Genomic DNA, 23,448 nt, shown 5'->3' with positions numbered 1-23,448 from the left:
GCACTATGTGTCGAAAGGTCAGGAAGGAAAGCAGAGGAGAGGCGTTACTCTGTTGGCAAAAAAAAAAAAAAAACAAGTGAATTGAAATCATTGCGGATAGAACTATGGACCTGCAAGTGCAAGAGGCCCTGGTTGAAGTAGTTGTGGAATTGACTGGAAAGCTTAAGGTAAAAGACCCCAAAGTGGAAGTAATCATAATATAAAAGATTTTAGTCGGAGAAGCAGATGCTGAACGCAGATGTATCAATATTACAGCAGAGAAAGGGATTTAGAGTATTGAGAGAGGAGTTGGCGAGAACTGATTGGAAAAGAACACTGGAAGGGATGATGGCAGAGCAGCAAATGCTGAAATTTCTGGAAGCAATTGAAGGCACAGCATATCTAGATCACAAACAGGAAAAGTATTCTAAAGGCGAATCGGCCAAGAAGAGAAGTTAGAGCCAACATTAACCCAATAATGGACTATATATTACAAAAAGAATTGGTAGATTTTACGGGATTAACAAGCTTTTAAAAACTAATTGGAACAACTAAATAGCAGTTAAGAACCTCTAAATGGAATAGGAAGGTAAGCTAGCCAATAACATTAAAGAGGATGTTAAATGTTTATTTAGAGCCATAAAGTGTCAAAGAGAAGCGAGAGAGATAATATTGGATCGCTCTAAAAAGGTACTGGAGAGATACCAATGGGGGATATGGAAACGGCGGAACACCTGTACAAGTATTTTGCATCAGCGTTCACCGTGAAAGACACCAGCATGAAGTGAGTTGATTCACTATTCCTCGGGAGAAAACTTCGTTGAACTTCAAAGTTTAGAACATAGGTAAGTCACATGGACCAGATAGGGTTAACTTCAGAATTTAACCACGTGGCCTCCTTATCTACTTTACTTCTCAAAAATAAAAGGAAATGGTTGTTTCTTCACCTCTCTCTGAGCAGAGTATTATCTTCTGGTGCGATCAGCCCAACTTCCTCATATCGAGCCTTTTGGAACTTCTACCGAGGTGGACTAACTCATCTACTCGGCTCATTCGGAATTAAGACCGCCACTATTGCTAAATTAGCATCCATATTCCCCACAAGACACCACTCCCTGATGTACCTGGAGCACGCAGGAAATCCCACCGTCGAATTTAAGGTCTGAGTGCAAGTATTCTATACCACTAAGGACCGGTGACGGAGCAGGAGATTCCAGGGAAAGGTGAGATGAATTTCCATGGGTTTTATATTAATTTGGAAGAGTGGCATCTGATCACGGTTCTTCAGCGTGGCTGTGTTCCGGAATTAACATGGACTTCCTACTTTCGGGTGTTTTTTTTCAGAGATAACTCAGTTATCCAGTGAAGGCAGGACAGTGGGATTGTCAATATGCAGTTCAATGAGGAGAACTTCAGAGATTACAGAGGCTGTGCTTGTTTTTTATGTGTTCGAAGGACGCTGACCGATGAGCTGACAAAATAAATTAAGATAACAGATGCAGAGATAGTGTGTACAGAATCGCTTTCCCACGGTAGGAGCAACGTTAACAGAAAGGCATGTATTTATCTTGAGGAAAGGAGAATTAAGTCGAATATAAGGGATAGTTTTTTAACAGTTTGTTCTAATTGCCAATTCGATTCCGAGATACACCACGTGGACAAACCTCTCCGGCTCTTCGAGAACGCCCCGCCCAATTACACCCGTGTGATCAATTGACACTCCAGAGTCGCAGGCCTTCTGGGTTTGAAAGGCTTATCACATAAGGAACGTGTTACGGTGCTGCTCTTCTACTCACCCAAATTCAGAAGAATGAGAGGTGACTGTATTGAAACCTGAGGACTGTTGAAAAGCCTCAATGCAGTCGATGTGGAGTAGGTGTTTCCTATGTTGCGGGAGGCTAGGAGGCTCAGAAGGGAGGGCTGACCTTTTAAATAGGAGATTCGGATTAATTACTGTAGCCAGTGATTGGTGAATCTGTGACATTCATTTATGTACATTTTAAGATGTAGGTGATAGGTTCTTGATTGGTCCGTGCCTGCTCGGAAACAAGTGGAAGGGAAGAGACTGGGGCTGAAAAACAATATGGCGGAGCAAATTCAATGAGCCAAATGGACTAGTTCTACTCCTATATCTTACGGAATTATAATCTTATGTGTGAGGAAACTGGAGCACCCAGAATAAACCCACGCAATAGCGGGGACAAATTCTAAACTCCCTTCAGACAGCGGCGGGAGATGAACTCGGCTTGTTGGCACTGCATCAGAGTCATGTTAGTCACTGCGCTACCATGCTGTCCATTATGAACTGACACTTTGAACGTGGCTGCCAGTGGAGTTGACAAACGTCATATGGATTGTTGTAAACGGGGAAATGGGAGGCATGGCCTTCTAGGCCAAGGACCTGTTGCTGTAGTGATCTTGTAGCAATAGTAATAGTAGTAATATTTGATAGTGATGCGCTAGTGATGGTAGTAACGGTGGTAGTGGTAGAAATCCTTTGGTAGAATTGGCCAGTACCAGAAGGCGTGCATTTAAGGTGAGAGGGGATAAGATGAAAGGAGACGTGCAGGTAAGTTTTTTTTTCATAGAGCGGTGGGTGCCTGGAATGTGCTGAAAGAGTGGTGGTGGAGGCAGATACATTGAGAATGGTAAGAGCCGCTTGGATGGGAACGTGAATGTGAGGGAAATGGGCATTGTGTTAGCAGACGCCATTAGTTACGTAGGCCATGTGCTTACTTACTTAATTGATTTGGTACAATATTGTGGAGTATTCTTGTGCTGGATTCTTCTGTGTTCGTGCAAACGTCCTGGGCACATTTCTGCAGTGAAGGTGACTTCGAACTTTCCAGGGTACTATAGTTGTCAACGTAGACCGGAGAGCGGCGGGCGGACGTAAAGGATGCTGGGAATGGCGAGGGTGATGAGCCGCGGGAGGGATTTGGGACTGGTGCCAGAGAAGGAGGGCCAGGTTCGGTATTGGGAGCGGTTGCTAGCACGGATGTAAACATGCGCTGACCTGAGACAACAGGGAAGGTCATTTGATTTTCAAATAGTTTGTTGTCCTTACAGAATCGCCCTTTGGTGCTTTCCGCTTCCTCGCATTCACTTCCCCTTTCCTCCAAGCATGATTCCCTTCTCCCTGCCCCCTTACCAGTCTCGGTCCACAACCCATATGAGAGTCAGGTGTATCGTCACTCACAAACAGTATATCATGAAATAATTTTGTCTTTTGGCGACAGTGCAATACATCAATTTACTAAAGTACCGTGCAGTAATAGACCCTTCCGGCCCAGCAACTTACCTGGTTGACCCGAGCCTAACGACAGGAAAGTTCAATAAGGTCAATTCACCTAAGAGCCAGAGCGTTTTTGGAATGTGGGAGGAAAGCGAAGCACCCGCGGGAATCCGGCACGTTCACGGGAGCAAGAACTAGTACTGGTAGTAGCTTGATCGCTCCAGTCCAGTAGAATGTTCTTCTAAGGAATTGTCATCCTTGGGTCCTCGGCGGGCTGTAGAGGCCGATGCAAGATCCACAATACGTCAGTGGTCGGGTGCATTTCCTTAATGCGGATCGGCCGCGCGCGACTTTCTCTAATGTACGGCCATATATCACATGGTCGTTGACAGATCGGGGACATGCCGGTAAGGGTTAAGTGGCCTGGAATGCGAGACGACTGTGGTCTCTGCGCTGCAGCAGACTTCCGCCAGCCTCACTGCCGTTGCGCTGTGTCAGGTTTCTCTTCCGTGTTGCATCCCATCTCTGCTCCCCATCCTCTCGTCCCCTCTTCGCTCTCACACCTCCTCCTGAATTCGCCACCTCTCCATTCTGCACCCCTCTCACTTCCACGATATCTCATCTACCAGATCCGACAATATCGTTCTCCGAAGGAATGACCAGTTCGACGCTCGCTGGGAATCTCTCCTCTCACAATTCCATGGCCGATGGAAACAGAATGGAGTGGGGAGCACCTTCCGTCGTGTCAATGGTCATCTTCACCCTCACCGTCCTACTGGGCGTCCCGGGCAATGGCGCAGTCATCTGGGTGACGGGCTTCAAGATGAAGAGTAAGGTCCACACGGTGTGTTTCCTGAACCTGGCTCTGGCTGACCTGATCTATTGCCTCACCCTTCCCTTCAGAATGGCAAACATCTCCCTCATCTGCTTTGGGGACAACGCCTACTTTTCCATGGAGTTTATTAGGATGTTGACGTTCCTCAACGCAACCGTCAGCATTTATCTGTTATGTCTGATCAGCATCTGCCGCTGCCTGGCTATTACTCGGCCTTCGTGGTTCCAGCAACAACTGAGCCTCACGTGGGCTCGTGGGGCTTGCTTCGGAATCTGGATCCTAGCCTTCGCCATGTGCAAGCCCGTCCTCCTGCTTCAGGATTGGAAGAAGGAATTGACTGTCTTGCAGCCATTTTGGTTTGTTTTCATCTTCGGTCTTCCCCTTCTAATTATGATCACCAGCTACTCCCTGGTTGGTTGTAGGCTGCAAGAGAACAGGTTCGTAAAATCTAAGAAGTCTGTCTGCCTTATCATCACCGTTGTCATCACCTTTATGATCTGTTGGATCCCGAACACTGTCTGCAACCTCGTTGCAATCGTGAAACCGATTCCACCGGACCTGTCATTATTCACTGTTGCCCTGGCCTCCTTCAACAGCGCCCTCAACCCGCTTCTCTATGTCTTCGTTGGCCGCGAATTCCACCAGGTCTTCAGGCGCTCCATCCAAACTTCGCTTCATCTGGCCTTGGCCGAGCAGAGGCTGGAATCGGAGACCCAGCCCCAAACCCCCAACCTTGCCTCAAATACGAATGTCTGAGGGAGTTCCTCGCGGCTAGACGTCCGACTGATATCCCCTGACTACCGACACAGTGGACAGTCGAATGCAGTTATGGTCGGCAGTGGAGGCTTTACTACACTCTTATTTTAATCTCTCAGAACATAGAACACAGTCCACTCGCTCAACCAATTCAGTCAGTCAATAAATGGTCAATTAACCAAATACCCTCCGCCTACACAATGGAGATATCCTGCCTTTATGCTGATTCTACCTGTCTAATTATCTCTTAAAGGTCTCTAACCTATCTACAATTACCACCATTCCGGGCAGCCTGTGCCAGGCACACACCACTGTCTGTGCAATTAACCTGGGCTTTGTATATCCTTCGGAATGACGCCCTCTCACTTTAAATGGACGTCCTCTGGTATCAGACATTACAACCCTGGGAAACACACGGATTACCCATGCCTTTCTTTATCTTCTAAACGTCATCCCACCACCCCAGTGAAAATAAACCAAGTGTATTCAACCTCTCGTAGTAGACGATGCTCTCTAATACAGGCAGCTTTCTGGTATATCTCCTCTACACCCTCTGCAAAGCCTCGACATCTTTAATGCAATGGGCGACCAGAACTGCATACACCTCTTTCACCAAGTAGTCCCAATTTTCCTATGACCTCTCACCTTACAAGTCATTTTCACCCACAGAACTAGATGGTTTTTATCTCACCCTTCTCGATAAACTCTAAACAGACCGTCGTGCGTGAGAATCCCATTAAATCAGCAGTTTCTGATTTTCTGGTGGTGGCTGATGGAGTAACAGCAATCTGTCGATGCTCTAAATCTAGTTATCATACTATTTCCAACCTGTCCTGAAACTTCTTTTTTATGTGTGATATTTTTTTTCATTATGGCTACAACGAGTGACAGAGGTAGTAAAAATGATGATCCGCTGCTTCGCTGGATTCTATTGTGGATTTGCTGCAAATCATAAACGAGGAGCCTCTGAGAAGTTTCAACAGTTCAGCTGTGAATTTAAAGTAATGGATGGTGAATTGAATTCTATTCAACAAACTGTTAATGAACACGATAAACGCATAAAAATAATGAAGCAATGTTTTCGTTTCTGCAAACGGAAGTGGATGAACTGCAAAAGATTTATGAAAAGTAATCGACGTCCAACGAAAGTTAAGACAGAAGATTGTCAACGTGGAAAATAGAACTAGAAGGTACAGCCTACCGGTTCTGGGTCTCGAAGAATTAACAGAAGGTAATCGTCCTACGGAATTCTTTGCAAACTTTCTACGAGTATTCCTTCCGGAAATGTTGGCGTCTTTGCCTATGATTGATCAAGTTCATAGGTATCCCGTGTTTAGAACTCATAACAGAGATATACCAAGATCAGTAATAATCTGTTTTCATGAATTTACAACAAAGGAACTGTTAACATGTGATTCTCGACGATGAGGCATGATTGTCTACCTTGGTTGCAAGATTAGAATTGTGGAAGGCTTTTAACAAGGATTCCCTTCGCTACCCAGCTCGACTCAGAATCACACAAAAATGGATCTTTGGAATCGTTTCTTCGACTGCTGAAACACAAAGGTGATTTTTTTTTCTTTAAATCCGAAGGCTAGCTGTTTAGTTTGTCCTTACATGAAGTTTCAGGATTAAATGAGAAAATACTAATTCTCAAATGCCGTCGTAGGGGCATGATTCGTTATATGTTGGAATATTAAGATTCTCGAAGACGATTTGCTTGAGTTTATGCAGGAACGTGCTAAGTGTAAGCTGCTTTGTTGGAATTTTTTAACAAGAGTTTTAACCCGTCCCATGGCTGCCCAGTTTGACTGAGAATCTCACTAAAGTTCGATCCTTCGAATGGTTTAGTTCGAGAATCGCAGCAGAAAGATTTTTTTTTTTAATTTGAAAGCTAACTGCTTAGCCTGTTTTCCCATGGAGATATAAGTTTAAATGTTCAATGACTTTCTGTATGAAGAATTCTAGGGTTTGCTTTTGGTAAACATTTGTAACTATTTTCCTTTTGTATTTTTAATACTGTATATTTGTTATACGATAATTGTTTGGATATTCTTTAGTCAAGTTTGAAATATATTTTAAAAAACATTGAAACTAATTGGAGCGATCACTAGGTTTTTTTGGGAGGGTTCTCAGTAGTAGTAGATGCTGGCCATCTGTTGGTCGGTCTTCTTTCTTGGGAGGAGGGCGGGGCATGATTATTTTTCTTATACGCTTTTTTGATTTTTTGTTAGCTAATTTGTTGCTTGGTTGCCATTTCTCAAGGTTTATGGATTGGTTTAACTTACATTTTAAACTTTCCTTTAATTAATATAAAAAAATGAACCAAACTTCTAATTTACTTAGATTTAACGTGAGGGGTTAAATCACCCTGTTAAACGTAATAAGATTTTTGCATATATTGGGGCATTTAAAGACCCTATTATATTTTAGTAAGAAACTCACATCTGCAAATGCGATCATCTACGTTTTTTAGCCGTTGGAACGGCCTTTGTTTTCATTCGTCTTTTCAGGACAAATCTAGTGGAATTTGATTCTTATAGGCAATACATTTTCCTTTGTCGAACATGAAGTAGTGTCTGATACGATTGGACGTTTTGTTATAGTTTCAGTAAAACTAAGTAATAAAGTAATCGTATTGCCAATGTGCATACCCCAAAAGTACATGATCCGGATACATTCAGCGTTTTTTTTCGTCTTTACCAGATCTGAGTCTTTCTTCTTTGGTGATGGGAGGAGATTTTAACTACTGGATAAACCCAAGTTTAAACCGATCATCTTCTAAACCAGCGTCTCTTAATAAGTCAGCTTTGTTTTTTGTTTAATTTTTTTTAATGAAATGTGGTATTGTTGATATTTGGCGTTTCTTACACCCTTTAGATTGGATGTACTCGTTTTTCCCCATGTCTATCATACATATTCCAGGATTGATACTCTTTATTGATAGTCAAATGATTTCATCAGTTCCTTCCTGTGAATATAAAGAGAATGCTGTTTCAGATCATGCTCCTGTATTTCTGTCTTTAAATCCCCCTGGTCGTCCTCAAGCAAACACATTTTGGCGTATTAATACATCTTTGTTATCTGATAAGGATTTTTTTTAATTTCTAAAGAGGCATATTATTTTGATTTTTGAAGAGAATAAAAAGAATGATACTTCTATTCGTACTGTATGGGATACTTCCAAGGCCTATATTAGAGGACAAATGATTTCATATACTGCGATTGTTAATAATGAAGCTAATAAAGAAAGATTTGAATTAGCCAAACAATTGAAACAATTAGATCAGAAATCCGCTACAGTTCCAGATCCTGTTTTATTTAAATGGCGTGCTTAAATTAAAGCTAAATATGATCTTTTGTTAACATTTCCAATTGAAACTCAACTTTTGTTATTTGCAACTCAACTCAATTGACCACTGTGCAGTGTGTTGGACCAACGGGATCAGGGAACCTCTGCAAGACTGATGGTGTTGTGGTGTCTGGTCCGCAAGTCAGATGAGATCCTTTCCATGGATGGGAGGAGGGTGAAATAAACATGAGAACTTCGCCGCATCTAATCTAACGTCACTGCGAGGGCGATGAATGAGTGGATATTCTGGATCGGATGAGGGACACTCGGAAATTAAGCGCGGACAAATTGCTTTATAAAAGGGATTTGAACTATATCTGTATTAAAGCCCTACATATTACTTTCTATTTTGCAGCCTGTCCACTCACCTGAAAGTTTGTTAACCCACACAGAATGCTGGAGGGGTTCGGCAGTTCAGACAGCATCTATGGAGGTGAATAAAGAGTCGACGTTTCGGGTCGAGGCCATTTTAAATAGAGCTGCGAATTGGACTGGAGAAGAAGGAGGCAAATGTCAGAATAAGACGGTGGGGGAGGCTATACTGAGTAGAGACTGGTACGTGATATTTGTGGCCAAGTGAGCGTTTAGATGGGTGGGTGAGGAAGAGGGATGAAGTAAATACTTTGTATTTGTTATTTGAAAAAAAGTAAGAGATGGAGAAGAAGGAATCTGATAAGAGAGGGGAATAGAACATGGAGAAATGGAAGGACGGGGAAGCGATTTGCTCGAGAGAGAATGTAGTACCAGAATGGATAATTGAAGAAAAGAGAAGGGGAGCAGAGAAAATTATGGGAAAACATTAAAACCATGTTATTTTGTTTTTTATGCACGTACCACAGTGAAAATGTTTCCGCAATTATACCCGTCTGCATGTCTCATAAGTTGATATATTTCGTTCGTTTCCCCTGCAGGAAAAATTAAGACCAGCTTATCCAATGTCTCATCATAACCTGCAACCCAAACAAATTTCCAGAGATTCTCCTCCTCAGCTGATCGTATCCTCCTGTGCTACGGTGACCAGTATTACACACAGTTCTCTAAAGCCGGGCAATTTAATGTTATGCACACAGGAGTGGGGAATATTGGAGAAGTCATGTTGGGCAGAATATCTTCATTATGATGCTCTCATTTGCGGGTTCAATATCTCACGCTAGGTCACTTTCACTTTCCAGTTTTAACATTTATACTCGCAGGTTATCCCTGTCTTTCGCCTGTTGCTATCTCCGTCTTAATACTCTTTAACTGGACGTCTCTTTCTTCCTTAGACTACTGCTAGAGGTCGTCGAAATGACTGGATATTATCCCTGTTCTGGTTTATAACTTAATACCCGGATGCGTTCTCTCCCTTCCCATCACGAACTGAACATTAACAGTCAATCCCACAGGATTAGGGATCTGCCGAAAACTGTTTGGATAGAGGCTGTCTTTAAGCCTGATTTAATTTTCTTTCGATGGGATAGTGGAGCAGAGAGAATGTCTTCAGTTCAAGGATATGTTGTTATGTGGGCGCTTTACTGTGCCAGACAGGTGTGCAGACAGAATCTCTGAAGTGGAGACAAGTTGACCAAATGGCCGGTCTGCGACAAAAAGGGAAGCACTGTCAGTTAATTCATCGGGAGCGTTTAGTACGACAGCCTGAAAACACCCTTTGTTTCAGGTGTGTGGTACAGACCAGAAATCTGTACACTGCAGGGCTGTGTTGCGCTGTGTGTGTACATTCGGGAAACCAGCACATGTGTAAAAGGTCGGAAGTTCTGCGCGCGTACCAGATTGCACATTGCAGATTGCGCATGCACAGGGGCACAATTTTGCGGATACACACCAGTACACCAGGGAGCGGTGCTGCGAGACGTGAGGACTGTCAAATTCCAGTGGAGATGGGTACAGCATAGGGAGGCGTGTGGAAACACAAGACAACGAAACAGTGGTAAACATGTTTGGATCTCCCTCCAATATGGTGATTTTGTTATCGGCTCTGATCCGATCAGCGATAATGTTATCGTCGGCAAACCTAAATATGGCATGGGAGCTATGCTTAGCCTTAAAGTTATTGAATCTGAAGCAAATTAAGCAGTGGGCTTAGCACACAGTCTTTTGTGGCTCCTGTTCGGAAGGAGATTGTGGAGCAGATGTTGTTGCCAATCCGAAGTGACTGGGGTCTGCATGTGACGAAATCGAAGATCTATTTGTTCACGGAGGTATTCAGAACAATTTCCTTAAGCTTATTAAATATTCTTGCTTGGGCAATGAAATTAAATGCCGAGATGTCGTTAATAAAGGTCATGATAATGTATGCAGATTTGCTGTCCAGATGTTCCAGCTTTGAGCTCATTTCTGATCGTAGCCAGAGACTCCAATCAGACTTGTTTGAAGAAAACCCTGGGTTTTCCCCGAACAGAAGCCCTGAATGAGATCCGAAATATGCTGAGAAGCATATTCTGAATCAAAGAAGGGTACAAGAAGATTAGAAGAATATACAAAGAAGGGTACAAGAGGTGAAGGCACAATTTCTGGACACCCGGTCTTCGGGCTGTTTATATCTCCCTCTTAATCGTCTCTCACTTTCCAAATCGACCTCTGCTGGATGTCGCCTCATTGTCTGAATATTAGCCCTGCTCCAGTCTTGGATCTTAACTCGTGCACACTTCCATCCTTTTCCATCTGAGGAGTCATAGTAAATCTTGTAACATCGGGATAGAAGCTGTCTTTGAGCCTGCTGTTTCTATTTTCTTCCGATGGGAGAAGGGTAGCAGAGAAAATGACTGGTGTTCATGTAGATTTTGTTATGCTGACTTCTTGCCGTGTCAGACCAGTGTGTAGACGAGCGTATGGAGTTGAGATGCGTTGGCCCGAAAACGTGGGAGAAACTTAAAACTGACCCCTCTCCCCCGGCTGCCACCCCCCCCCCCCCACGCAACATACCGCGTTTTAAGAGCGGGCGGAATTAACTTAGTCGCAGGTAGGCAAGATGGGGTTGATCGTCTGAATATAAAGGGAGGACTGGGGTCGTTAGTTTAACTCGAGATCCTTAAAACTGCATTATGTTACCTAATTAGAAGCTGTCGTGCAACTTCATTCTCTCTGGCAATTCCCTTACTACCTATGGCTCCCTCTCCCTCTTTATTTAATGCGTCCTCTTGTTCGTACTCTCTGCTGCACTCATTGGACCCGCTCTCCCCTATAAGCGCCTGTTTTTTTTTTCTTTTCCTCACAACCACTGTCAACCCTCTCTCTCTGTACCCGTTTTCCTTGTCTCTGTCTCCCTATGTCGCTCTGTTCCTCCCCAACGTGCGTTACTGTCCTCTCTTTAACTTTTACGTTGCGTTGGACACCTCTTGTGATCCACGGTTGTGTCTTTAAAATCCTTCTTCTTGTTAGGAATGTGTATATTCTGTGCCTTCTGAATTGCTTGCAGGCTTTTCAGCCATTGCTGTTCTGCCGTCATCCCTGCCAGTGTTCTTTCCAAATTGTAGAAACATAGAAAACCTACAGCACAATACAGGCCATTTGGTCAACAAAGTAGTGCCGAACATTTCCCTACAATTCTGCCCGTCCGTGTGTGTCTCTCTCTCTCTCTCTCTCTCTCTCTCTCTCTCTCTCTCTCTCTCTCTCTCTCTCTCTCTCTCTCTCTCTCTCTCTCATGCCGCGATTATTCTCTTTCCTCCACTGAAATGCTGATACATCTGACTTTAGCTTCTTCTTCCAAAATTTCAGGGTGAAAGAAATCATTTATCATCATATTATGATCTATTTTCCCCAGTGGTTGTGTTATATTAATCTTTCGATTCAATTTTGTTTTTTTGTCCAACGCTCACTCCAGAATAGCTGATCGTCTGGGGGGCTCAACCACGAACTGCTCTGAAAAGCCATCTCGCAGGAACCTTAGAAATTTCCCCTGACTGATTTTCCAATCCACCTGGATATTAACGTTCCCCTTGAATAATGTTCCTTTTTACATGCATTTACTAACTGCGGTTGTAATCTGTAGGCTACGTCCTTAATACTGTCCAGGTGTCTGTGCACAACTCCCGACAGGGTTTTACTACCCTTGTGTTCCTTAGCTCTATCCACAATAATTGTAGATCTTCCGACCCTATGTCACCTCTTTCTAATGATTTGACTGCATTTCCTTAACAACAGAGCCACACCGTACCTCTGCCTTCCTCGCTACGCTTCCGATACCATACGTAACTTTGGGCATTAAGCTATAATCATATTAAAATTATAAGCTATGAGATATTAAGATATAATCTTTCAGCCTTTAGTCAGTTTTGCCGAAAAATTCACACCTGCCAATCTGCAGCTCTGCTGCAAGTGCGCCCAGCTGATTCCGAATGTTGCACGTAATCAAATACACCTTCAGTCCTGAATCACCCGGTGTGATTTTGATAAGCGTTTAAGGTGCATCTCACCATCTTCACTGGAATTTTGCTCAATCAACATTCTGTCCTCACTACATATTACTTCTGTTTGCAAATCGGCTACCTCATCTTCTGCACTATTACCTACCTTTTCCTGCGATAGTCCCTCATTTAAATACAAGATGTTCATGACACTAGGTATTACATGCTCAATCTTTTGATTCCTAACTTTGTCTGAACGCGTACCAACATCTGCCTCCATAACCCCTCCACTAACTGTTCTGGAACTCAGCTTTCCATTCCCCTGCAACTCTCGTTTAAACTCCAGCGTGCACAATTAAGAAACCTTCCTGCTAGTTTATGAATACCTCTCCAGTTCAGTTGCATACCGTCTCTTCTGTACAAGTTCTATCTTCCCTGAAAGATCCAAAAGTCTTATGCTCTCCGTCCTACACCAATGGCCTGGCCACGTATTAAACTGTATAATCTTCATGATCCTGCCCTTTAACGTAGCACCTAACTCCCTGAACTCCGTATGCTGAACCACGACACTCGTTGACCCCAGGTCATTTTACGTACATGGACCACAACTGCTACCTGTTCACCTGCCCATTGAGAATGATGGGGACTTGATCCGACCTATCAGGGACCCTGGCACCCGGTAGGTAACATATCATCACGCCCACAGAACTTCGCGATCGTTCCCCTGTTTACACAGAGTCCCACTCTAACTTCCTACCTCCCCTTCCCTGCTGAGTCACAAAGGCAGATTGAGTGTCTGGAACAGGCCCTTCCGGTCGATTAAACCGCGCCCTACAGAAAACCACATATTTAGCACTGGCCTAATCACAGGACAAATTTGCAAATACCAATTAACCTACCTGGTGATCGGCATTTGGATTGCGAGAAGAAACAGGACCACTTGGGGGAGAAAGTCCATGCGTTCCCGTGACGGATGTACTAAATGTTCTCAGAAGACGTCGGAATTGTAGTCGAACTCAAATGCAACGAGCTGTAATCGCGCCTTGCTGTCTGCGACGCTGCGATGGCGCAGTAGATCAGTTACCGGGCAAAAACCACTGAGCAAAGGAGCAAATATATTGGGAGATGGAGACACAGACACCGGCTGTCAGTGCGTCGGAGAGGGTAGTGTTTCACAAAAATATGCGGAATATAGGTAACCCTGCTGCTTTCTGGGCCACAACAGGGTGATAATATATTAGTTTTAAGATACATGCTAACAACAAGACAGGATTCTCAGTTGAAAGTGTGGCAGTGAGCAATGGGTGGTCCTAAACACAACTGTAAAAGAAGGAGAGTTGGGCATGGGACCAGCAAAGAAATGCCAACAGAATCTCCACAGAATACATCGCCGGGAGAGGGAAAGATTTTGGCTGAGAAGACGATTGAAGTCGTCTGGAAAAAAAGGGGACACAGGGTCGATATCTCTCCAATCAGCCAGGTCTGAGGATCCTGGCAAGTTGTACCGGCGGCCTAGACCACAGTAGGGGTTATGGGATTTAAGAAGAAAAGGAGGGCTCTATATTTGTATATTTTGCTGACAACATCCAAGGTCAAGTTCCTAGGGCGTGTGCACATGTGCTGACTGACGTCCCAAGGACATCTTCAACACCGCTCATACAGGACATATACATATATAAACGGGACAACACCGCTCAAACAGCACATAAACATATATAAACTACTGTCCAGGCCACTGAGAGCAGGACAACATATCTTGGTGCGCAAAACCAAGCGGTGTTAGTCAGCTGACTAACAGCTGACTTCGGAGAGCATAAAAAAACAGAAAACGTTCTTTAAACAGCTCAGCGCGGCCCACGGTCCCCAGAACCACAGTCGCCATTATCTCAGGGCAGTATTTGGCTTTCAGATTCTGGCAGCGAATAGCCACAAATCGGCCAAAGGTGAACATGATGGTCAACCAGACGGAACAGTCGGTGGCTGCGTAAAGTAGGACCGCGTGGACATTAAACACGGGGATGTTCCTCAGGAAAGTACACGCATCCAAATAAACAATCGGAATCTGCCTCAGGACCAGTCCTGAGATAACAACTAGGAGATCGGCTGCTGTCATGGCCACCAGGTAACGGGTGACTCCTTTAGAAAGACCGCACTTTCCCCGGGACAGGACCACAATCGTCAGCACGTTCACTATTGGAATTGAAAGAAACACAAGCATGTCAGTGGGTAAGCAGCAATGTCAGAAACGTCACAGACAGCAAATATCCCATTAGATGTTGGGATGTTAAACACAGAACTAAAGTCTTTAAACGGCAGCTTAGCATGTGAGACCCTATTTTTCCAGGTGGGATAGGAAGGAAGCTAATACATCTTCGGTGGATTAATACCAGCAGTGTGAACTGAAAGGGTCCAATGCAGCCAGGAGAAAAGCCTTAATGCGCTCTATGAGTAGCCGCTCAAAGCACTTCAACTGGCATTTCATGATTGCTAGTTGTTTCGGACAGTATGTTATCTTGACTGACACGGATATTCACAGTGGTGACAAAGGGATGCAGTTTTGTCTATTTCAAGTTGGAGAGGGCTGTGAAGGTTTGAAATTAATGCTTTGTGGTGCCACCGTCTTTAACTCCTTGTGCAAATTAAATTGACGACAAATCATTGACGTCCTTCCTATAATGGCGTGACTAGTACTATATGCAATTCTCCCGATGTGGCTTAATTCCAGTTTTATAGATCTGTAAGATAACTTCCTGACTTGAACTCAATATCTCAGATAATAAAAGCAAGCATGCCATTTCCCTGCTTAACTGCCTTAAAAAAACTATGTAGCCACTTTCAGGGAGCTGCGTACTTGGACGCAAATATCCCTATGCTCTTCTCCGTCTTATACTACGAAGTTCATAGATTACAGTACATTAGGGTACTGTACATTGAAGTCCCTGTATGACAACAATTCAATTGTCTTTACAGGTTTCGTTTCTCTGCCTGCATATCTGTAGTGCTGATCTTAGAAGATCAATCTAACTGTTTCCTCCTGCATCGGACCACCTAGCGGAGTGCTGTCGCAGCAACAGCCATGTCAGTGAGACGAAAGAGCTGATTGTGAACTTCAGGAACGGGAAGGCGAAGGAGCACATACCAGTCGTCATAGGGGGATCAGAAGCGGAGAGTGTGAGCAGTTTCAAGTTCCTGGGTGTAAAGATTTCTGAAGAACTCACCTGGCCTTGCCTCTCTAAAGAAGGCAAGGGAGCGACCATACTTCATTGGAGTTCGGAGAGATTTCGTAAGTCAACAAAAACATTCAGACACTTCCAGAAATGTACCCTGCAGGTGGGAGTGGGGGTGCTACATCACAGGTCTAAAATAAGCTGCAGAGGGCCGTATATTTAGTCAGATCCATCTTGTGTACTTGCCTACAAAATTCCCAAGACATGTTGAAGGAACGGTGTCTCATTAAGGCAGCGTCCACTATTAAGGTCCCCCAGCACCCGGAGCACGCGCTTCACTCATGGCTGCCATCAGTTAGGAAGCACAGAATCCTCAAGGGACGCACCCAGCGATTCAGAAACAGCATCGTCCTCTTTGGCATCGGTCTCCTAAATGGATATTGAACCCGTAAACACGACCTGACATTTTAAAAGGTATAGCATGCTTTTTTTGATATTTTTAAACCTAATCCATATACACAGACAGTAATTGGTTCACTCAGTTATTTACTTTTGCTTCCATATTATGTATTGCTTTGAACAGCTGCGGCTAGGTTAACAAATGTCACGACACGTGCGAGTGATCATAAATCTGATTCTCATTCCGATACTGATTCTGACTGTATTATCCCTCTGTTCGTTTACATTGCCAACACTCCTGTCATTAGCACTCAATTGCGCCAGATCCTTTACTTTTTTCTTGGTTTCCCGAACAAGAGGATTGGTGTTTGCATACTTGGTCATAAAGAAACCCGTCAATTTACTCTCCGATATTGGTTCACAGAAGTTTTTCAAAGTTTTAGATGATATGCCAAATCTTTGGAAAGTTCTAAGAAAGTAGAGGCGCTGTCATTCTTTCTTCATTATGGCACTTACGTGCTGGGCATAAGGGGGAGCCTCTAAAATTACAACAGAGAGGAACTCACTAATATTATGTGAGCAGCAAGCGGCGGACAGGTTTAAAGTTTTTAAGAAGACATCGGTAACAGATTTTATGACATACGTGAGCGACGATAAACCTGATTCTGATACGGGTATTTATTGCGGACTGGCAGTGGAGAAAGGGTAGGGAGAGGGGTATCATTGTTGGGAACAGAGGGGAGCGAGCAGAAGGCACCAGAAATACATTTTGTAATGACGAATATAATATTTATTTGTAATAATTTGTTCTTGCTCTGTGACTTACGGCTTGTTTTGGTGGTAACCGTGCCGGTGGCCTCCCTCGCCTGGGCACTCCTTTCTTGCCACGTGTCCCAAAACCACCTCGGAAAACTCCACATTCGCTGCTCCCAACCTCCTTTGCACCCACGAAGTTTACGAGCTCGTTCTCCGCTCTCCGTTGACAGATGCTTACTGTGTAAATGTCTTATGCACCCTAGCTATATAAGCGTGTCAATAACTTACGCATGGTAATGTATATTTGGGGTAAATGGGCAGTTTCATGCTTGGGTGTGGAATAGACGCCATTGACGTCAACGGTGATAATTTCTAAAACCAAAGGAAATGAACGAAATGTTAAATCCTCAGCTACATATACAAACAGGAAAAGATCTGGGGATGCTGGAATCCAAAGCAACATACACAAAACGTTGGAGAACCTCAGTAGGCAAGGCATCATCTATGTAAAGTAATTAATATACATTTACTCGTGAAAAGGACATAGTTTCTGAGTTCACTGGAGGGTTCTGTGCTATCTGAGAGCACATCAATTAGAATGGACGAAATGTAGGAGATTTTCATGAACGTTCTCCGATCCTGACCATCTATTTGAAAGGACATTATGGGGAACGAGCAGATATTGTTGTGCCCTTGGCAGGGATCTTTGTTCCCTCCTTTTCAAAAATTAATGTATTGCAAGGCAGAGATACATTAAATATTCCATCACTATATTATGATGCCGAGAAGAGTCAAGTAGCTATTGGTAGAAGAACTTTTCAACAGTGGTCAGTCATCTAATGGGTGGGATTCAGATTGACAGGATCTACCTTCAGAGACAGGTAGTGTCACCGGAAGGGGGTCAGCTGACAGAATGGACAAGGAATAGAGAAGTGAAATACTGACTATGGAAGTGTGTCGTGGAACGAATGATTAATGCGCAGAAAAAAAATAGTTTCTAATTGTGAAATCAGAGCTGCATGCGGACTCACGAGTCTTGCTCGGGATTTCCTGAAGGAAAACATGCAGGGTAATTCGGTGCTAGCGAAGGCAAAAGCAAGGCTGGCATTCATTTCACGACTCAGATTTGATGCCATGAAGGTGTGCATGCCGAGTCATTGGGTGTTTTTTCAGAAAAAGGTTCACAAGTTCTTAATTGGTCAGGGGACTAACGGCTTTTTGGGAAAGAGGAGGAGGTTAGGGTTGAAGATCAGATTACCCGTGATGGAAAATTGGAGGAGCACGATGAACTAAGAGGCACAATTCTGCTCCGATATCCTGTGATTTCATGTTCACGTCCCTTGCCATTAACCATTGGACATTGACTCAAAGCCTTACTAAAGTGCCGAGGGTGGCTTCTACCGTGAGGCTTTCATTAAAATGCTTTGCTAAATCCTAACTTCTTTGTTACACTGCAGGAAATAAAGCAGAAAGACGACTTCCAAACTAATTCATCTTTAGAATTTCGTTAGATAATAATAGGACGTTGTTGAGTCATTCCCTGTTCAGATAACCAGATCAGAAATTTGATACCAACTCAATGGAGGCAATTAAACGCGAAGGTTGAAGACCTCTGTGCAAGTGGATGTGTGAGAGAGAGAGAGAGAGAGAGAGAGAGAGAGAGAGAGAGAGAGAGAGAGAGAGAGAGAGAGAGAGAGAGAGAGAGAGAGAGAGAGAGAGAGAGAGCATGGCATTGGGGGCAGGGTTTCAACATGGATAGAAAACTGGTTGGCAGATAGAATGCAAAGGGTAGCAGTGAATGGGTGTTTCTCGGACAGGCTGGAGGTGACTAGTGGGGTACCACAGGACTCTGTATTGGGACCACAGCTCTTTACGATTTATGTCAACGATTTAGATGAGGGCATTGAAAACTATATCAGCAAGTTTGCTGACGATACTAAACTGGGTGGCAGTGTGACATGCGAAGAGGACGTTAGGAGAATACAGGGAGACTTGGATAGGCTGGGTGAGTGGGCAGATACTTGGCAGATGTCATTCAATGTGAATAAATGTGAAGTTATCCACTTTGGAAGCAGGAACAAGAGGGCAGAGTATTGTCTGAACGGTGTAGAGTTAGGTAAGGGAGAAATGCAAAGAGACCCAGGAGTCCTAGTTCATCAGTCAATGAAGTTGAATGAGCAAGTGCAACAGGCAGTGAAGAGGGCAAATGGAATGTTGGCCTTTATTACAAGGGGAATTGAGTACAAGAGCAAGGATGTCCTTTAGCATTTGTACAGGGCCCTGGTGAGACCACACCTGGAATATTGTGTACAGTTTTGGTCTCCAGGTTTAAGGAAGGACATTCTGGCAATTGAGGAAGTGCAGCGTAGATTCCCTAGGTTGATTCCTGGGATGGCAGGGCTGTCTTACGCAGAGAGATTGGAGAGATTGGGCTTGTACACGCTGGAATTGAGGAGATTGAGAGGGGATCTGATTGAAACGTTTAAGATAGGATTTTGGCAGGAAATATGTTCCAGATGTTGGGAAAGTCCAATACCAGAGGGCATGGATTGAGAATAAGAGGTCAGTTATTTAAAACAGAGTTGAGGAAGAGCTTCTTCTCCCAGAGAGTTGTGGAGGTGTGGAATGCACTGCCTCGGAAGAGGTGGAGGCCAATTCTCTGGATGCTTTCAAGAAGGAGCTAGATAGATATCTGATGGATAGGGGAATCCAGGGATATGCGGACAAGGCAGGGACTGGGTATTGATAGTGAATGATCAGCCACGATCTCAGAATGGCGGTGCAGTCTCGAGGGGCCGAATGGTCTACTTCTGCACCTATTGTCTATTGTCTATTGAGAGCGATTATGATTATGATCTCTGATCATAATCCATACTCTCTAAACCAGGCAGCATCCTGGTAAATCTCCTCTATGCCCTATACTGAGGCGACCAGAACTGGACACAGTACTCCAAGTGTGGCCTAACTGTAGTTTTATAGATCTGCATCATTACATCGCTTCTCTTAATATCTATCCCTCGACTTATGAAACATAACACCCCATAAGCTTTCTTAACTACCCAGTCTACCTGTAAGGCAACTTACAGGGATCTGTGGATATGTGCCCCCAGATCTCGCTGCTCCTCCACACTACCAAACATCCTGCCAGTTACTTTGTACTCTGCCTTGGAGTTTGCCTTCCAAAGTGTACCACCTCACATGTCTCCAGGTTGAACTCCATCTGCCACTTATCAGTCCAATGCTGCATCCTACCAATGTCTCTCTGCAATCTTCGACAAACCTCTACACTATCTACAACACCACCAAACTTTGTGTCGTCTGCAAACTTGCCAACCCACCCTTCTACCCCCACATCTAGGTCGTTAATAAAAATGTAGAAATGTAGAGGTCCCAGACCAGATCCTTGTGTGACACTACTAGTCACAACCATCTAATCTGAATGTACTCCCTCCACCACGACCCTCTGCCTTCTGCAGGCAAGCCAATTCTGAATCCACCTGGCCAGACTGACCTGGATCCCATGCCTTCTGACTTGCCGAATAAGCCTACCGTGTGGAACCTTGTTAAATGCCTTACTAAAATCCATGTATATCACTTCCACAGCACAACCCTCATCTACATGCCTGGACATCTCCTCAAAAAACTCCATCAAGCCTGTTAGGCACAATCAGCCCTTCACAAAGCCACGCTGACTGTCCCAGATCAGAGCAGGATTCTCTAAATACTCATAGATTTTTCTCTAAGAATCTTTTCCAACAGCTTTCCCACCACAGACGTAAGGCTCACTGGTCTATAATTACCTGGACTATCCCTCCCTTCACTCCTATCATCCTTTTGTTCTTCACATCTTTGAAGAATGCCTTGGGGTTTTCCTTTACCCTAGTGGCCATGGCCTTCTTGTGCCCCCTTCTTGCTTTTCTCCTCCCCTTCTTAAGCTCCTTTCTTGCTAACCTATATTCCGCAATAGACCCATCAGATCCTGGCTTCCTAAACCTCATGTATGTTGCCTCCTTCCACCTGACTAGATTTTCCACTTCACTTGTCACCCATGGTTCCTTCACCATACCATTCTTTATATTCCTCACCAATTTATCCCTAACATCCTGCAAGAGATCCTTAAACATCGACCACATGTCCATAGTACATTTCCCTGCAAGAACAATCATCCCAATTTACACCCGCAAGTTCTAGCCTTATAGCCTCATAATTTGCCCTGCCACAATTAAAAATTTTCCTGTCCTCTCTGATTCTATCCTTTTTCATGATAATGATAAAGGTCAGGGAGCGGTTATCACTGTCCCCCAGATGTTCACCCACTGACAGATCTGAGATCTGACCAGGTTTGTTACTTAAAACTAGATCAAGTGTGGCATCCCCCCTAGTCGGCCTGACAATATACTGTGACAGGAATCCATCCAGGACACACCTAACAAACTTTGCCCCATCTAAACCCTTGGAACTACTCAAGTGCCAATCAATATTAAGGAAGTTAAAGTCACCCATGATAACAACCCTGTTATTTTTGCACCTTTCCAAAATCTGCCGCCCAAGCTGCTCCTCGGTATCTCTGCTGCTACCAGGGGGCATATAGAATACCCCCAGTAGAGTAACTGCTCTCTTCCCGTTCCTGACTTCCGCCTATACTGTCTCAAAAGAGGATCTTGCAACATTAACCACCCTTTCTGCAGCTGTAATAGTATCCCTGACGAGTAATGCCACCCCTCCTCCTCTCCCCCCATCCCTTTTAAAGCAATGAAATACAGAAATCTTGAGAATCCATTTCTGCCCTGGTGCCAGCCAAGTCTCTGCATTGGCCACTACATCATAATTCCATGTATGTATCCAAGCTCTCAGTTAATCACCTTTGTCCTGATGCTTCTTGCATTGAAGTACACACACTTTAGCCCATCTACCTTACTACCTTAATACTCTTTATTCTGCTGTTCTTTCCTCAAAGCCTCTCTATATATTACATCTGGCTTTACTCTATGCACTTCTTTCACTGCTCTATCGCTCCGGTTCATATCCCACTTGCAAATTAGTTTAAACCCTGCCGAACCATGCATATTGGTTGGGATGACGCCAGGGCAGATATGGCTAACTTTACTGGGAATAGTTCGTAATGTACAGGATAGATACGTGCTGTAGAAGTTGTTCTCGAATGGTAGGGCTGGGCTGCCGTGGCTGGCAAAGGAAGTTAAGGACCATATAAAAGCCAGGGTAAGTGCTTAAAAAGTAGCAAAAGCGAGAAGGAAGTTAGATAATTAGGTACTAGGAGACTAATGATAAAAATAAGTCAAAGCCAGATTTCTTCTGTACAGGGAAATCTTGCCTGACAAATCTGTTAGAGTTTTTCGGGGAAGTCATAACCAGAATGGACAAATGAGAGGCAGTGGATATTATTTACTCGGATTTTCAGAAGGCATCTGATAAGGTGTCACACATGAGACTGCTGAACAGGATAAAAATCAGAGGAAATACTGGCATGGATAGAGAATCGCTGACAGCCAAGAGGCAACGAGTGGGAATAAAAGGGGCCTTTTCTGGTTGGCCAGCAGTGACTAGTGGTCTTCAGGGGTCAGTATTCGGTCCGCTGCTTTTCACATTGTTTGTCAGTGATTTGGATAATGGAACTGATGGTTTTGTGGCAAGGTTTGCGGATGATACTAAGATACGTGGAGACGTTGGTCATGCTGGGGAAGCAATGCGACTGCAGCAGGACACAGACAAATTTGGACAAAAAAGTGGCAGTTGGAATACAATATTAGGAAATGTGCGATGACGCATTTTGGCAAAAGGAATAACAGTGAACTATTATCTGATTGGGGAGAAGATTCAAGAAACAGATGTACAGCTGGAAATATGAGTCCTCGGGCAAGACTCCAGAAGATTAATTTACAGGAGGAGTCTGTGGGAAAGAAGGCAAATGAAATGCTAGCATTTATTTAAAGTACTGTAAAGTAGAATATATAAGGAAAGAGAAAATGTTGGTACTTTATAAGACACTACTTAGGCCGCACTTATAGCATTTGGGGCCCATATCTCAGTAGAGTCGTGTTGTCTTTGGAGAGAGTCCAGAGGATGATTACGGGATTGAAGGGGCTAAGATATGAGGAGCGTTTCGCAGAATTGGGCCTGTACTCATGCACTGACCTAAGTTTAATAAATGTGGTTGGGATTGGGAGTGGGGAGGGGTAAATCTTACTGAAACCCACCGAATGCGGAAAGGCCCAGATAGTGTGGATGAGGAGAGGGCTTTTCGTATGGTAGTGGTAGAAATAGTTTTTGAAGCACAGCCTCAAAACTGAGGACTGACTTTTTAGAATAGTTAAGGAGGATTTTATTTAGTCAGCAGTAGTGAATCTGTGGAATTCTCTGACTTTTTCTTTCAAGGCACATATAAGTATCTGGGAAACAAGAAGACATACAGATGCTAGAAACCTAGAACTACACACAAAGTTCTGGAGGAGTTCAGCACGTCAGGCTGCATCTATGGATGAGAATTAACATTTCGGGCCAAGACCATTCATCGGAACTCTTGGTACCCACATATCTGGAATATCAACAAGCAAAGACAGTAGAAAGTAGTGCAAAATAGGGAAACCCTTTGACAAAATTTAGTTCAA

General features: G+C 43.9%; 1 protein-coding gene across 1 annotated transcript; it reads left to right on the top strand.

Annotated features, from left to right (window-relative positions):
* The first annotated feature begins 3,869 nt into the window (after nucleotides 1-3,869).
* Nucleotides 3,870-4,805, top strand: LOC132386670 (C3a anaphylatoxin chemotactic receptor-like). Its single transcript, XM_059959008.1, has one exon. The coding sequence runs from the start codon at nucleotides 3,870-3,872 to the stop codon at nucleotides 4,803-4,805; it is 936 nt and encodes a 311-aa protein (XP_059814991.1).
* Nucleotides 4,806-23,448: the final 18,643 nt, after the last annotated feature.

Source organism: Hypanus sabinus, unplaced genomic scaffold, assembly GCF_030144855.1.
Source record: "Hypanus sabinus isolate sHypSab1 unplaced genomic scaffold, sHypSab1.hap1 scaffold_125, whole genome shotgun sequence".
NCBI classification, from domain to species: Eukaryota; Metazoa; Chordata; class Chondrichthyes; order Myliobatiformes; family Dasyatidae; genus Hypanus; species Hypanus sabinus.
This window is presented reverse-complemented; position numbering and strand designations above follow the sequence as displayed.